The 17,544-nt window shown below is 41.3% G+C and overlaps 1 protein-coding gene across 5 annotated transcripts in view; it reads right to left on the reverse strand.

Moving 5' to 3' along the window:
• The window catches only part of LOC147018929 (uncharacterized), a 302,533-nt gene that overhangs the window by 33,880 nt on the left and 251,109 nt on the right, over window positions 1-17,544 (reverse strand). For 3 of the 5 annotated variants that reach the window (XM_085899057.1, XM_085899050.1, XM_085899051.1), the window contains one exon: window positions 5,409-5,573. In XM_085899057.1, the coding sequence (XP_085755183.1) occupies window positions 5,409-5,573 (165 nt within the window). The other 2 variants (XM_085899052.1, XM_085899053.1) reach the window with 2 other exon arrangements.

The following is a 17,544-nucleotide window of genomic DNA, read 5'->3' on the forward strand; positions in this document are numbered from 1 at the left end:
CATTGATGAATCATCCTACATGTGAAACACCGGAATGACAGTTTATAGCTGGGTCAGCATTCAAACCCAGGCTAGACAGCTTAGAGCAAGAGTGCTATCTCTCGGCTATCCTGCCATGGTGTGGGGATTCATTGCTTTGTGACCACTGAAAACATTTTTTACTCATTCTAATCTTCTAATTTATTTTACCTTCCAAACTCTGGAAATGCCCCCACGGAGAACTGAGCCACGGTATCAAAAGTTAACCCAGGAGTGCACTATGACAATGTTGAGCTAAATGACCTCATTTAAAGTTTTTATTGTGACGTTGACCTTCCTCGTGCGAAAATAATGTGTTACAGGAAATGGCGAATTCAGGTGAGTATCATGGAAAGTTCCTGAACCATCATTTACATTTTCTTCAACCCAATTCCACTGATCATTTTTCAGACCCTTTTATGCTTTCCAATGAGGGCATATGCCTGGTGTTGGTTTAATGGTTGAGGTGGTGGGCTTGGGATCGTCGGATCTTGAGTTCAAATTCCACTTGCTGTTGAATGAATACCAGGTGAGGTTGAGTCTGCCTGTCATTCTTCCGACGTCAGCAAAATGAGTGCCAGCTTGCTGGTATACTGTGTCGGATTGGCGACCTGTCCAGGATTGTGCCAAATAGCCCAGAAGACTGCTTAGGCAGCAACAACGCTCTGCACAGAGTATGATCCCAATGGATGGATGGATGGAAAGAGGGTATGTCCATGTTCTTGATATAGTTGGGTCAGAGAGAGATGGCACTATACATTGATTGGTCCCCATATGTAGTGACCTCAATGCTGAGTCTTTTCATTTCCAAAGTGTATGCCTTTGCCAGCTATGGTTTGATTCACAGCTGGTACCTACTGACGAGCTCATGAAGGACCAATACACCATTCCATGAATCCACACAAACATTCCTTACAATTGGCGGTCACCACCCCAGCTGAGGTAGATCACTTGTTCCTTTTCCCAATGCCATTTTACTAATCCTTTCAGAAAATGATGCAAACCCAGCCCACAATATACAGCTTGCTGCAACAAAACTGATGTGAAGGACCTGATGGTAGCACGATTACAAAAATATGACTTTGGCTTCCTGTCTTGCACGTTCAGCTGCAAACACGAGAATATGGCTGTCCAACGAAGCATCGGGCCCAGTGAAGATCAGACTCGGATCTTGAAGCTGCCACAAAAGTAGATCAGTGTGGTAGTGAGTAGCTTTTATTAATCAATTATATGGCAAGGGAATACAATGCAAACAAACGAAAAAAAAAAGTGTAATTTGGTCAAAGCACAAGACATTACGATGCTCATGGAAAGGCCCAATGAAGAAAGTTTGTTTGGCAAAGATTCACTGGAAGTAAAATCCACTGGAGCTAACTTTAATGTCCCCTGTCTCTGACATTGTCAGAGGGGTGGGGGACAACAAGCGAAGATAAAGATAACTTTTATGATTACATATGTGTTGCTCAGATAATAAAGATGACTTGAGGAGAAAGCAGTTTGGGGAGTACCACAGATTTGCAAGAAACTCGGAAACATTTTTTTTTAAATCTATTTATTAAGTTATTTATTTATGAATAAATAAATTCAGGTGTTGAGGCTCAAATGAGAGCAAAACTGCAGAGGGCAAAGGGTCAACATACTGAAAGTGGGGTGGAGGAAAAACAAGGGGACCAAGAAAGCATGGATGCACCACAGCATGAAGAGAGAAGGCCTCAGCTGGTGAGGACAAGATAAGAGGTAGAAATGGGAGAGATCACGAGGTGGAGTGGACAGCAGACTTTAAGGCCTGGAGGGGAGAGTATGAGACGACATACTCAGAGCTAGAATGGCACTCAGTAGGGCTGAACAGTTTACATTTTGTATCCCACTGATATACCAGATCTGGATTTTGACCTCCACCAAAATCGAATCGGCTTGTTCTTGTCACCTACCCAACTCATCCACCAAGTTTTGTCATAATCAGTCCACAACATTTTTGAGATATCATGCTCTTTATAGTTTTTGGCCCGATCTCTCAATGGTGAAGAATCACTGAAAAAATTATAGTATCCGGATCCGGATTCAGATATTCACCAAAATCTAATCAATTTGTCTTTGTCACACACCAAGCTTTGTCCGAATCTGTCCATAACGTTTTGAGATATCCTGCTCACAAATAAACAGACACACAGGGGTTTATGCATAACCTCCAACGTAAAGATGGTTCCACAAGTAAGAATGGGGGGCGGGCAGGGGGCGAGGGTAAATTAATGAAGCTCAGTATTAGGCTTAAATAAAAGAAGAGTAACAAGGTGAGGTTTTCTGGGACAAAGTACAAGGCCATCGGGAAGGGTAGGGTGAAGGAGCTGAAAGGGGAAGTCACAAAAAATAGAACCGGAAATAGATTACAAGACCATCATCCTGCCTGTAGTGCACAAAAACATACCTCAAGACTCCTGTCGCAGGAGGTGAATTACAAGGAGGGCCTTAGACTGCAAAGCCATTGGCTTGCAAAGGGAGAAAATAGAACGCAGCAGCAGCAGCACCAGCACATCGGGTGATGGTGGGGGAGGCATATTGCATGTCACTTCAGATAAAGGTCTTGCACACTTATAAGCATGCTAAAAGCTGAGAAGGGACATTTGATAGCTCGTCCAGGAGAGAACCCTAGATACCATTAGCTGAGAGCTTGGGAAGCAGGGCAAGGTGCCAGACAGTATTAAATGCCTGGGAGATGTCCAGCCAGATAGCCCAGACCTTGTTGACATGATAGAAGCAAAATGTCCAGGTTGTAATGGCCTAGGTATTGTAAGCCAAACTGATTGGACAAAAGAGAGTGAGAGAGAAAAATCAGCCATGATGTCTGCTACATTAATCGACTCGACGACTTTGCTTTAGATGGGGGAGAAGGCTGACCAGTCTGCAGTTGTGTGTCAGTTTTGTCGCCTTTATAAACTGCATTGACATTGGCAACTTTCCAGGATGTAGCCAGGTGACTCTTTAAAGAGAGGCCTGGAAAATATTAGAAAAAGAGGAATCGACAGTCGATGAATCATTGTTGAGAATGAAAGTGTTTATGCCTTTGGGTTCAATCTCAATGAGGGAGTCAAGTTGACAAGGAATTTCAACACCTTGGCGACAGCGAAGCTGAATGCTAGAGAAGGTTTTCAGTGAAGGGAAGGCAAGATGGGTACAGGAACAGAGAGAGAGAGAGAGAGAGAGAGAGAGAGAGAGAGAGAGAGAGAGAGAGAGAGAGAGAGAGAGAGAGAGAGAGAGAGAGAGAGAGAGAGAGAGAGAGAGAGAGAGAGAGAGAGAGAGAGAGAGAGAGAGAGAGAGAGAGAGAGAGAGAGAGAGAGAGAGAGAGAGAGAGAGAGAGAGAGAGAGAGAGAGAGAGAGAGAGAGAGAGAGAGAGAGAGAGAGAGAGAGAGAGAGAGAGAGAGAGAGAGAGAGAGAGAGAGAGAGAGAGAGAGAGAGAGAGAGAGAGAGAGAGAGAGAGAGAGAGAGAGAGAGAGAGAGAGAGAGAGAGAGAGAGAGAGAGAGAGAGAGAGAGAGAGAGAGAGAGAGAGAGAGAGAGAGAGAGAGAGAGAGAGAGAGAGAGAGAGAGAGAGAGAGAGAGAGAGAGAGAGAGAGAGAGAGAGAGAGAGAGAGAGAGAGAGAGAGAGAGAGAGAGAGAGAGAGAGAGAGAGAGAGAGAGAGAGAGAGAGAGAGAGAGAGAGAGAGAGAGAGAGAGAGAGAGAGAGAGAGAGAGAGAGAGAGAGAGAGAGAGAGAGAGAGAGAGAGAGAGATTGGCCTTTTCTGCAAAGACAGAATTAAGGCACTCAGCCTTAACATGAGCATTGCCTATTATGGCTATCCTTCAAGAGAGAAGGAGTACATGAGGTGCATGTACCAAAGATAGACATGACCAATGCCACTGCAAGTTTTCTTGGGTGGTGAGGGACCTGCAGGAACAGGCTTCATGAGGCTGATGCTGAGTTCTGAGTTGTCTGAGAACAAACACAATAACTTTTAACTTTACGGAGAGATATCAAGTTAGCGTCGGTAGGGTTAGCTCTCCAGGAAGAAAAGGCAAGCTGCGTCCTGACAAGTACCTTCTTGCCTAAATCGTTGTACCAGGGATGAGATTAGATGGATATAAACAGAAAGACAGTCAAATAAATGGTGGACAGTATTCAAACCAATCTGCCTAATTAAACAACCATACATGGTGGATCCATGAAGGCCACTGCATAGACAGACACTTTTAAAAGCATGTGATTGAGGAACCAGGGGGGATTTGAGAATTTGAGAAAGAGGATGAAATTTAATGAGATGAAGTTGAGCAGGGAGTAGGGACCAATGGACAAATATTGTGAGGTTACATCGAACACATTAAATAAGGCTTGAAGTGTCACACAAGGCCATGGCTGCAATACCATGGACAATAATGTGTGGACCGATTGCATGCCAGCTGGAATGGTGGCAGTTTAAGTTGCCAAAGGTTTTGAAAAGCGAGCTGGAATAGAACATAATCAGGAGTTGAAATTGATTGAGAGAGTCTCATACACAATCATCACATTTGGGAGAGCGGTCGACCTTTCACGTTAATTCAGCATTGCTATGGAGAGGGTAGTGCCAAAGATATTTTGCCAAAGATATTTCAAATCAATTAAGAAAGACAGGGTAGTGGCTATGGGAAAGCTCCAGTCAGAAACCGTAATACCACCACCAGCAGCAAGAGCATGAGCGCTGGGTCGTTAGTGAAGCTCATGAGTGTGGCTGTGATGTCCTGTGATATAAATAAAATGTACGTTAGACAGATGACATCTGAGGATTAGGATGTGACCTGCAGGGAGAGATCCATGAAACTGCAGCAAAAGACTCTGAAGTTAGTGCATCGGATAATAAGGGTTGGAGCACCCGAATAAATAGAGCCAAGGAAAAAGATGAGGAGATGAGGTGAGGACTGGAAAATATTTTGTGCCGCATTGCGGATGACAAGGCAAATAAAGAAAAACATGAAATAAAATGTTGTCGAGTTGGAGACTCAACAGTTGGAGAACTAATGGTGCTTGAAAAGACCAATTTGGTCCAAATGTGCAAACAAGCAAATGCTGAATGCTCCGACCACTCTCAATATCACCTTCCACTCTCAAAAAAATGTGGGGTGCCAAAACACCCCATGGGACTAACGCAGGGTTAAGCTGGATCATTAATCAACTTCCATATTCTCCCAGATGGCCTATTACTGATATACACCACTATGAATAAAACAATACATTTGATGTATTCCACTTAAGGAAACCAAGCATTGCTTCCATCCCCCACCTTAAAATTTACAAAAATATACCAAAATATTAATTTTTTTAAAAATTGGAATGAAATGTTAAAATGTGGTACACGAGACAAGGTTTAAGTTCATTTACACTCACAGCAACAGCCCTGCAGAAGGTATGAATGAGGTAGAGGTCCGCACCCCCATGGCTCTTCAGGTACCGTGAGTGGCAACATGTGATGGGCGCTGCATACTTCCGAAATTCCTTTGTGTGGAAGTCATAAACATTCACAGGACCTGTACCCTCACAGTGCAGCTCACCCTGTAACACACAAATTAAAAGCCCAACTGTAACAAATAGCTCTACCTATAACAAATAACACAGTTGGTCCATTAGCAAAGAAAACACCATCGTTTATAACAAAAAAACCCAGCAAAACTCATAACAAGCACACCGAGCTCAATCTGAAGGAAAAGAGAAATCAAAGCAAAACCTTACCAAGAAATAGACAAACAACTCAAGCTGTAAGAAACAAGCAAACAAAGAAATGGGATAAACATGCAACAAAGAAACAACTCAACACGCAACAAAACAAACAGCTCAATGCATCCCGCCACACAACAAATGGCATCTCGCCACATGACAAACATGAATCTCGTCACATGACAAACGGACAACTTGTCACATGACAAAAAGGCATCTTGTCATGCGACAACGTATATCTTGCCGTGCAACAAAGGAATCACTCCACATAACAAAAGACATCTTGCCACACAACAAATAAGCATCTTGCAGTCTCGCTGCATGACAAACGGCATCTCATTGCATGACAAACAGCATTTATCTGCGTGACAAACAGCATCGCTCCATTGCAACGAGCGGGCATCTCGCCACGTGACAAATGGGCATCTAGCCGCACAACAAATGGCATCTTTCTGTGTGGCAAGTGGGCATCTTGCATGCAACAAATGTGGGCATGTGGGCATCTAGCCGTGCAACAAATGGCAACTCACTTCGTGACAAACAGGTATTTTGCCACACGACAAACGGGTATCTTGCCGTGCAACAAACACATATCTCACTACATAGGTAAAGGCCCTGTCACACCTTGACGATTTAGCCAGCGTATGCCCGACGTATGAAAAATTTGGCTAAAACGCTGGCACACGTCGAATACGTTATGGGTAAGTTTGTATACGTTAAGAGCACGCTGGCATACGTCATAGTACGCTGGCATACGTCGTAGTACGCCGAGCTGTTAGACAAATTTTCCATGCTTGAAATTTTTCAACGTATGCCAGCATATGACTCACATGTTCCGCATAACACTGGCCATAAGTTGTAGGCACGTTACGCGATTGTTGACACACGTTACTTCTAAGTTACTCATAAGTCGAAACACGTCGAGGTAATGTTAGCGTACCCGAAACTTATTTATAACCAATGAGTAACGTGTTGTAGGCACGTTACGCAATCGTAACGTCGACACACGTTACTTGTAAGTTACTCATAAGTCGAAACGCGTCAAGGTAATGGTTAGCGTCAGTGTTCCAGACTCCCTGGTTTTTTTTGTTTTTTTCTTCGGTATGACGGTGATGTTGACACTTCGATTTCCAGCCACCCAACAAATAAAACAAGAAGGATGTCATGCATAGTACAATACTTGTAAAATCCACACATGAGAAATGAGCAGGATAGAACCAACATCATAAATATACATGGAAAGATTACAGGCCTAAACCAGGAATCAAACCCAGCTCCTCTGGCAAACCAGACCAGTGCTTTGCCATCTGAGCTATCTGAATGACGCAATTCTTGCACATATGCAAGTGCCACTCTTTCCCCCACTGCTTCCGGTGCACTCGCTGCCAACCATAGGAGCAGCTCGGGTCTGCTCTCGAGAGGGTCTTCCCCATGTGGGGAGATACGTCCATGTCTGCTATTAAACACCACATCCATGTCCGCTATTAAACACTTGTATATGTGGAAGAATTGCCTAGCTCAACTGGTGGGTTACCCAGATAGCTCAGATGGGAGAGCACTGGTATGGTTTGCCAGAGGACCCTGGTTTGATTCCTGGTCTGGGCCTGTAATCTTTCCACATCTATTTATGATGTTTGTTCTATTGGTTCACGAGCGCCAGCCAGAGTGACCACGATATTCGTTATGTCTGTGTGTCTGTCTGTCCAGAGTATAACTCCGTGGACTTTGATCCGATCTTGATGAAACTTGGTTATGTGTTCGATATCAATGTCTAGTTGTGTTTTCCTGGATGAGGGCGTGCTACGCCCATTGTGGGCGGAGCCACGCCCAAAAAATAGCCATTTTTAAGGGGTAGTCGGATTAAAAATCTATCTTCTCCTTGGGAATTGACTGAATGGAATGGGTTCTTCAGTATTTGAATAGCAAAATGAATTATCTAAAACTTATCGTTGTACGATTTTTCATTTTCGTCCCAAGGTCAAGGTCATTGAAGAATTGTATATGTGGAAGAATTGCGTTGCCCAGTTGGTGGGTGGCCCAGATGGCAGAGCACTGGTACAGTTTGCTAGAGGACCTGGGTTTGATTCCTGGTCTGGGCACGTGATTTTTCCACATACATTTATGATGAAATCCATAAAACAAATTTGACCTTATAAATAATTGGGGGTTGAATTCAATGGCAAAAAACACAAATTCTCTTCAAAGTTCAAGTCAAATGTATGAAAATTGACAATTGTAGAAATGCCTATGTCGATTTTTTGGCTTATATTGACCATATGGCCAATGTTGACCTCAAGAATACCTGTTCATTTAATTCAGTGACTTGTTATGCAAATCCTCTTCAAATTTCAAGTCAATGGGATGAAAATTGAGGATTTCAGAAATTCCACCGAAGTTGTTGATGTTTTGGCCTATTTTGCCATTATAAATAATTGGTGGTTGAATTCAGTAACGGGATATGCAAATACCCTTTAAATTTCAAGTCAATGGGATGAAAATTGAGGATTTTAGAAATTCCACGTAAGCTGTTGACCTTTGGCCTATGTTGACCTCAAAAACCATTGGCTAGTTGAATTCAGTGACCTGAAATATAAATTATCTTCAAATTTCAAGTCAATTGGATGAAGATTGAGGATTTTAGAAATACCACCTTAGTTGTTGACCTTTGGCCTATGTTGACCTTTTGGCATATTTTGATCTCAAAAGTAAATGGTGGTTGAATTCAATGACCAAATTTGCATCTCCTCTTCAAAGTTCGTCAGATGCAAACTTACAATTTCAGAAATTCGGCCTATGTTGGCTTATGCTGACCTCAAAAGTAATTGGTAGTGAATTCAGTGACCTGATATGCAAATCCTCTTCAAATTTCAAGTCAATGGCAAGAAAATTGAGGATTTTAGAAATTAACCTAAGTTGTTGACCTTTGGCCTATGTGATCTTTTGGTCCATGTTCACCTCAAAAATAATTGGCTGCTTGAATTCAGTGACCTGAAATATAAATCCTCTTCAAATTTCACATCAATGGGATGAAAATTGAGGATTTTAGAAATACCACCTTGGTTGTTGACCTTGGGCCTATGCTGACCTTTTGTTCTCTGTTGACCTCAAAAATAATTGGTGGTTGAATTCAATGATGAAATATGCAACTCATCTTCAAATTTCAAGTCAATCGGATGAAAATTGTCAGTTTTAGAAATTTGGCCTATGTTGTCCTTTTGGCCTATGTTGATCTTGAAAATAATTGGTGGTTGAATTCAGTGACCTGACATGCAAATCCTCTTCAAATTTCACATCAATGGGATGAAAATTGAGGATTTTAGAAATACCACCTTAGTTGTTGACCTTCAGCCTATGTTGACCTTTTGACCTCAAAAATAATAGACTTCTTCCTTATGACAAACTCCACCATGTGGTGAAGTTTTGTGAAGATCGGTTTAAAATTGTGACCTGCAGGTGACAAACAGACAGAAACAGAAAGACAGACAGACAGACAGACAGACAGACAGACAGAATAACAAAATCGACGAACCAATATACTTGAAAAATCTTCTATTTACACAAGTAATAATCAAAGGCTGTACTTCCAATTGAAGACCTGAGTGCAAAGAAGTACTTTAGTCACAAAATAACACTTTTGAGATATTGAGGATCAAAGTTTTCAAAACATGCTGCAGATACTTTTTTTTTTAAAGGTGGCATACTTGGAGCCTGTTGCTGGTTCCAGGGGCAAAACAGAGCAGACGAACCCTTTTTTGTGGAAAAATAATCCTTTATTACGAAGAAAATGAGAAAATTAGTTTTGGACTTAAAGTACTTTTTGTGGCCAAGTACCTGGACTTAGGTACTTTTTGCGACAAAATGACTGGACTTGGGTACTTTTAACACACAAAGCCCTTTATTGCTCATTTTTGATTGCCAAACAGTCATTTTTGCTGTCTCCTTGCCTTTCGTGGTTTAATTTTATGCAGAAATGCTCAGTTAAGTCCAAAATTACTCAGTTAAGTCAGAAATTAATGTCCTAAATAAAAGAAAACCTAACTTTGGTGCCAGTCGTCTTTCACATCACAAGTCCCTCATTCAGCATAGTCCTCCTGCTCAGAAAGTTTGCATCAAAATCATACCAGATCGGAAGTATTACAACAAAGTCAACTCTTAAGAGTATAAAAATACCATGGCCACCTTTATGAGGGCTCAAAAGCTGATGACGAATGTAGTGCCTTTTTCATTACCAGCAAAGTATAATGCATGGAAACAACATACCTGATGCTTTGGCATCCTTCATTCTCTTTGTAGCCCAGTCTCCAGGGTTTCTTTTACGTTTTTTGCCCCTGTCATGCCTGTTATCAGGGTTATCCTCATTCACACCATGCTTTCCAGCCTCCATGGTCGCCATTTTCATAGCTTGTCATGTGACACATACCAGCATTTTGATTGGACAGTCATGGACTTAGGAACTTCTTGCTCAAACATTATGGACAATAAAAACGGCACTACATTTTAGTGAATTCAACAATGACCATATACCAATATACAGGACTTGAGTACTTATTTTCGGAATGTTTTGGTATCAAATGATGCTCTGGCCATTATAGATTATAGTACTGGTGCCAGCTCATTTTTTTCAACAAGAGCGCAAGTGAGCACAATATATGCCCGAACAAGAAGGTATATACAGAATTGTGCGACGACATGGAAAACAGCATCCTGGTTGCCATGGCAACCACTTTAGATGACGAACATATGTCACGACACACCATCTCCACAGTCTGCACCTATGTACCAAATATGAAACGTGAAAGTTCAAAACGACACCTCACTTCCACATTATTAAAAACACCTCACTTCCACATGATTAAAAACGCCTCACTTCCACATGATTAAAACAACTCACTGCCACATTATTAAAAACACCTCATTTCCACATTATTAAAAACACCTCACTGCCACATTATTAAAAACACCTCACTTCCACATGATTAAAAACACCTCACTTCCACATGATTAAAAACACCTCACTTCCACATGATTAAAAACACCTCACTGCCATGGTATTAAAACACCTCACTTCCACATTATTAAAAACACCTCACTGCCATGGTATTGTTACGTCTGAGGGGGAGGGGGGGTATGCATTCAAAGGGTAATTAGGATGTTTAATCAGGTATGCCATGCTGTTCGAGTTTACCAGGATCTCGATGTAATAAGTAGCAATTCAGTGGTGATAAGTTGTCTAGTAAATGTCCATTTCTTCAAGGGGGAAATGATAATTGTCGCGTAATTAGATAGGGAGACGGATTAGGGTAAGTGTGTCTGCGTAAACCCCTTTTAGTATTCCCTGGAGGCTTGCCGTGACGTCACAGGACAGTGCTGCGGATGGCTCCGCCCCGTGATCACGATTGGCGGAAGGCGACGGCGGAGGGCCAATAAAAACGGCTCAATTGGAAGTGACGAGGACTCGAGGATAAAAAGGTTCTGTTCGGGGAAAAGGGGTGGAAGAAGAAGATCGATAAAGAAAGAGAAACCGTTTTTGGTAGAGGCTGTTGTGCTCGGAGCGTGCTCTATTGTTGCGCTGGTTCGTTCCTGGATTGATCGTGTCTCGTGGCCTTGCTGTTCCTCGTGCCTCACCTCGGTTGGCTCTGGGGTTCTGCTGGCTCGGAGTACGGGGTCGAACGGCGGGCGGACCTGCCTCCCTCTCCTGCTCGCAACTTGGCGCCAGAACTGGTTCCCTGGCGGCTGTGAGCGGCCTTGGGCCGACACCAGGAGGTCGACAGTACCACGGTGTCTCCTGCCCCTGACGAGCGCAACGCCAGCTCGTCCGGCGCCAATCCAGGGACTGTTTCGTCCACACCACGGGCCAGCCTGACCACCAGAAATAGCTACGTTGTGTGTGTGTGTGTGTGTGTGTGTGTGTGTGTGTGTGTGTGTGTGTGTGTGTGTGTGTGTGTGTGTGTGTGTGTACCTGGCGCCTTAGAGGGTTTGAGATTTGTATATCCATTGGAATTGTTTGTGTTTTCCCCACGCCCGAACCCACACCACCATCCCATCGAATCGCCCCGGATCCCTCCTCTTGCCGAGTCTTATTATTTCTGGTTAGAGAAATAAACGTTATTAACTCAGTGAAAAGCGACTCGTGCCACCTTCCTCGTCCTGTTTGCGGTAGAGCGATTAAAACCGCCATCTTTGGGTTATAAGAAAATAAACCGCCTCCATCGTTTCGACTCATTCTACGTTGGCGGGACTGTTCAAGTCCCGTGGACGTCACAGTATTAAAAACACCTCACTTCCACATGATTAAAAACACCTCACTTCCACCTTATTAAAAATACCTCACTGCCATGGAATTAAAAACACCTCACTTCCACCTTATTAAAAACACCTCACTTCCACCTAATTAAAAACACCTCACTTTCACATTATTAAAAACACCTCACTTCCACCTTATTAAAAACACCTCACTTCCACCTTATTAAAAACACCTCCCTGCCACCTTTTTAAAAACACCTCACTTCCACCTTATTAAAAACACCTCACTTCCACCTTATTAAAAACACCTCACTGCCACCTTATTAAAAATACCTCACTTCCACCTTATTCAAAACACCTCACTTCCACCTTATTAAAAACACCTCACTGCCACCTTATTAAAAACACCTCACTTCCACCTTATTAAAAACACCTCACTGCCATGGTATTAAAAACACCTCACTTCCACATGATTAAAAACACCTCACTCCACATGATTAAAAACACCTCACTGCCATGGTATTAAAAACACCTCACTTCCACATGATTAAAAACACCTCACTGCCATGGTATTAAAAACACCTCACTTCCACCTTATTAAAAATACCTCACTGCCATGGAATTAAAAACACCTCACTTCCACCTTATTAAAAACACCTCACTTCCACCTTATTAAAAACACCTCACTTCCACCTAATTAAAAACACCTCACTTTCACATTATTAAAAACACCTCACTTCCACCTTATTAAAAACACCTCACTTCCACCTTATTAAAAACATCTCACTTCCACATGATTAAAAACACCTCACTTCCACATGATTAAAAACACCTCACTTCCACCTTATTAAAAACATCTCACTTCCACATGATTATAAACACCTCACTTCCACATGATTAAAAACACCTCACTTCTACATGATTAAAAACACCTCACTGCCATGGTATTAAAAACACCTCACTGCCATGGAATTAAAAACACCTCACTTCCACATGATTAAAAACACCTCACTTCCACCTTATTAAAAACACCTCACTTCCACATGATTAAAAACACCTCACTGCCACATGATTAAAAACACCTCACTGCCATGGTATTAAAAACACCTCACTGCCACATTATTAAAAACACCTCACTGCCATGGTATTAAAAACACCTCACTGCCACATTATTAAAAAAATATATACATATATATATATATATATATATATATATATATATATATATATATATATATATATATATATATATATATATATATATCGGGCGTATAAAAACATTTCTCTGATACATGATTAAAAACACCTCACTGCCATGGTATTAAAAACACCTCACTCCCACATGATTAAAAGCATCTCATTGCCATGGTATAAAAACACCTCACTCCCACATGATTAAAAGCACCTCATTGCCATGGTATTAAAAACACCTCACTGCCACATTATTAACAAGAAGGTATATTCAGAATTGTGTTACTACATGGAGAACAGCATCCTGGTTGCCATGGCAACCACTTTAGATGACGAACATATGTCGCGACACACCGTCTCCACAGTCTGTACCTATGTACCAAATATGAAACGTGAAAGTTCAAAACTTTGGGAGTTAGAGTGCGGACATGAACGGACGGACGGACGGAGGACGGACAGATAGACGACCGGTATCACATAATACGCCCCGATATATATATATATATATATATATATATATATATATATATATATATATATATATATATATATATATATATATATTTATATATACACATACATACATACATACATACATCGGGCGTATAAAAATTTGACTTAACGACTTCTTGCACACAGGTCTTCAATTGTTTCCGTGAATAAATCTGCTTTATTGGACCAAAGTTGAACAAAACCTTTTATTGTTAGAGTTCCTGATCTTCCAAGTATGCTGAACTTGATGTGACTACCACTAACACCTGTTATAAGTGTCCTTTGTAAAAATGCTGGTTATCGGTCAAAGAGGGATTAGACTAGCTTTGCCGGTTTCATTATTGCTGAAGCTCAGCTCTGCAGCACCTCTACAGATGAGAGCATAAATTTAGAATTTGGCAAGGGTACCAGCACACACTAACCTTCTCTTCACAAAAGGGTTGTTAAGGGATCTGAAGATCATATTCTATGTGAACAGATGGCAACACCAAACAGGCTAATTTCCATTGTTCAAGGCAATATTGTCCTGGAACTGCATGTACTGCAGCAAATGAACACTTTTGGCCAACAACCATTTTGCCCTTAAAGTATCTTTGAAGTTTTAAATACCTTACTAGTTAATTAAATGACGATTGAATAAGCATCAATCTATATCTTTAGATTCTCAGTTTCAAAATACAGGTACTATATTTTATGTTTTCTGCTGCTAAACTCGACACGTTAACACCTACACTGGGCCTGGAATGCAGCTGCGTGACTCATCTTGCCTGAACACAACACTGATAGAAGACAAGATAAATATCCACTAATTATTTTGTATTTTCATTAAATAACCATACACAAGTCTGAATTTATAGCTTGCTTTATATTTTAGGGCTTAACTACCATTACAACCTCTTTATATTTTCCTAATAACCAGCCAAGACAATTCCCATGTTTTTTCACCATTTAATAAGCAATTTCACATTAAAGGTAATGATATTGAAATAAGAATCATATAAAAAGCAGATTAAATGAACTCATTTCAAAACGAGTTGTGTTGAAAAAGGTCCAAGAACAATCAGACTCAGAACAGTACATGATCAAACAACAATTTGTTATTCAGTTTTCAATATACAAGTGTACATATTTAGGAAGAAAACATTTCGTTTTATATATTTCATTGTACACTACAAACCTCGTTATGCTTTTTTTGCGGCTGGACTTGGACTAATTGCGAGTATCTAAATCACAGAACTATTTCTTTTACATGTTAGATGCTCACAATAAGAACGTGTGAATGTTTAAGATCGTTCACCAATTTGTAGGTTTTTTTTTTTTTAACTCTGTGCACCATTTAAACACATCCATGTGAAGGGGTGCGGTTGTCTTCGTGGTTAGGGTGTTGGCTTAGCAGTTAGGGTGGTGGCTTGGGATCCTAGGGTCCTGAGTTCAAGCCCTGTTTTTCCGCTGAATTAACACCAAGGGGTTGACTCAGCCTGTCATCCTTCCGAGGTTGGCGAAATGAGTACCAGTGTAGCACCCAAAAGGCAGCACACGAAGGGAAGGGGTATTGACGGATTTTTTAAAAATCTGGTGTTGGTGTGGTGCAGGCATTATGGGCCGAATAGCCTCCTCCTACACATAATTTCCTTGTAATTCCTTGTTGTCATAATTGGCAATTTTAAGTGGAGATTCCATTATTTTTGCGTACGAAACTAGAAGGGCACACGGTAGAGAGCATACCTCCACCAGGCTGATTAGTTTACGTTTTGTATCCCACTGATAGGCCGGATCTGGATTTGGACTGGAACTAAAATTTAATCGGCTTGTTCTTGTCACCTTACCAACTCATTCACCAAATTTCGTCTGAATCTGTCCGTAACTTTTTCAGCTATCCTGCTATATGTCGTTTTTGGCCATATCTCTCAATGGTGAAAAATCACTTTAAAATTATAGTAGCCAGATCCAGATTCTGATCTTCACCAAAATCGAATCTGTTCACCCTTTTCACACACCCAACCTCTCCACCAAATTTAGTCTGAATCCATCCACAGCTTTTTGAGATATTTTGTTCACACAAACAAAGAAACAAGAAAGACGTCGTGCAGAGCACGATACTTGCAAAATCCAGCCCCCTCTCCAAAGGTTGCCATGAATACATCAAATTGTCCATTTCATTCAGATTAAAATTCACAATCTTAATCACAGCTTAGGTCAATCAGTTGAAAATTGATTATTTTCCAGATTGAAATTGATTTCAGAAGTTTGACCTTGAGTTGACCTTTGACCTCAAAAATAGTTGGTTTCCCAATTCAGTGACGCAACATGCAAATTTTGTTGAAATTTCAAGTCAATCGTATAAAAAATGACAATTTCAGAAATTTGACCTCAACATCAATATGTTTCTCAGTTGAGACAACCTCGACAACTTGGTGAAGTTTCATGACGATCGGTTTCGAATTGTGACCTGCAGGGGACAGACAGACGAACAGGCAGACGAACGGGCAGACAAGCAAACAGACAGAAAAACAGCAGTGAAAACATCACCTCCAATCTTCCATCCACTTTTGGTGGCGGACGTAATAAGCAGATGTCCAATGTCTCATACAGCCAAATATAGTATAGTTCTTAGCATTTGAAGTGGGAGAAACTGTCAAAACCAGAATAGCAAAAATGCAAAAGAATAGCTCTCAAAATCTTCAAAACTTCTACAATCCAAAATGAGAATATAATCATGGACATCCATCCGCCTGTTATTCGGTGTTGATAACGTAAGCACCTCTATATTTTGCCTTTAAAAGAAACTGATCATTTACCACCATCAAAATCATTCCATCTGCTTTTCCATTACAATGACTGGCTGTTTGCCGTGACATTTCCATGAGAACTACGAAACAGTATATGTCACCATTTCCATAACCAGATGGTCCACAGCACAGTTCACCGTTTCCACGCCGATGCGTGCCAAACGCCGTAGCTTCTGGCTGTAGTCTTGAAAACTCAGCTACCGTGTTTACAATTTTACCAAAAGTATTGGGACAATAAGGAAACATGAAGGGCTGTTACAACTTACAAAGCTAAATTCAATAGGCACAACTTGAACCCCATCACCAAGTGTTTGCGATTTGTTGGTAGCTATCAACAGTAATTTTTGTATGTACACCCATTACACTTTTTGTTTTTTTCTCTCACTTTATATGTCAAAACAATGTTTCTGATTTTCAATCGACATGACCTGTCGTCTTTCATTTTTTTTAAATATCCCCCAAGATCGAGGCTCATATAAGAGCTGATGACGGAAGGGTAAAAGTCTGACAAATCAACAATGGAGCAAAGAGGGACTGGCAGAGAAGGGGGAGACTTGGGAAAGGATGAAGATAAGAATTACTTATGCACAGATGTGATATGGCAACAGAGAGGGTAAGTAAACAAAGTTAGGACATCTGAGCAGACAGGAAAAGCTGAAGAACAGACTAAACATGGAAAAGTGCAGGTGAGCTGGAGAGGAAAGTCATTGAGAAGAAGTACAGATGAGGAATAGGTGGAGAGGATGTCAAGAGGTAGCAATGGCTGCCCATGTTAAAATGATGGAGGGAAGAACATTACTGGATAGGCTCAGGATGGCGATTCCACACTCGGGAGAAGAACAAGACAAAAGAGTGGAGGATGGAAGTGAACCCATAGATTTAGGGAGCGTAACGAGATGTGGATTGCTGGCTGAGTGAGTGCGATCGGGTGGGGCTCGAGAAGGACGAATGACAGAGGGCAGGTGGGGCAAGATCAGATATCAGGCAGAAAACGACTACACCATAAAACACATTCCCCAATTGCCATTCCACGTTAAAAAGTCAATCAGCTCATACATCATGGTATTTTGAACACTTTCATAAAGCAGATCCTG

Source organism: Eptatretus burgeri, chromosome 10, assembly GCF_056783735.1.
Source record: "Eptatretus burgeri isolate ZD-2024b chromosome 10, Ebu_testis_v1, whole genome shotgun sequence".
NCBI lineage: Eukaryota > Metazoa > Chordata > Myxini > Myxiniformes > Myxinidae > Eptatretus > Eptatretus burgeri.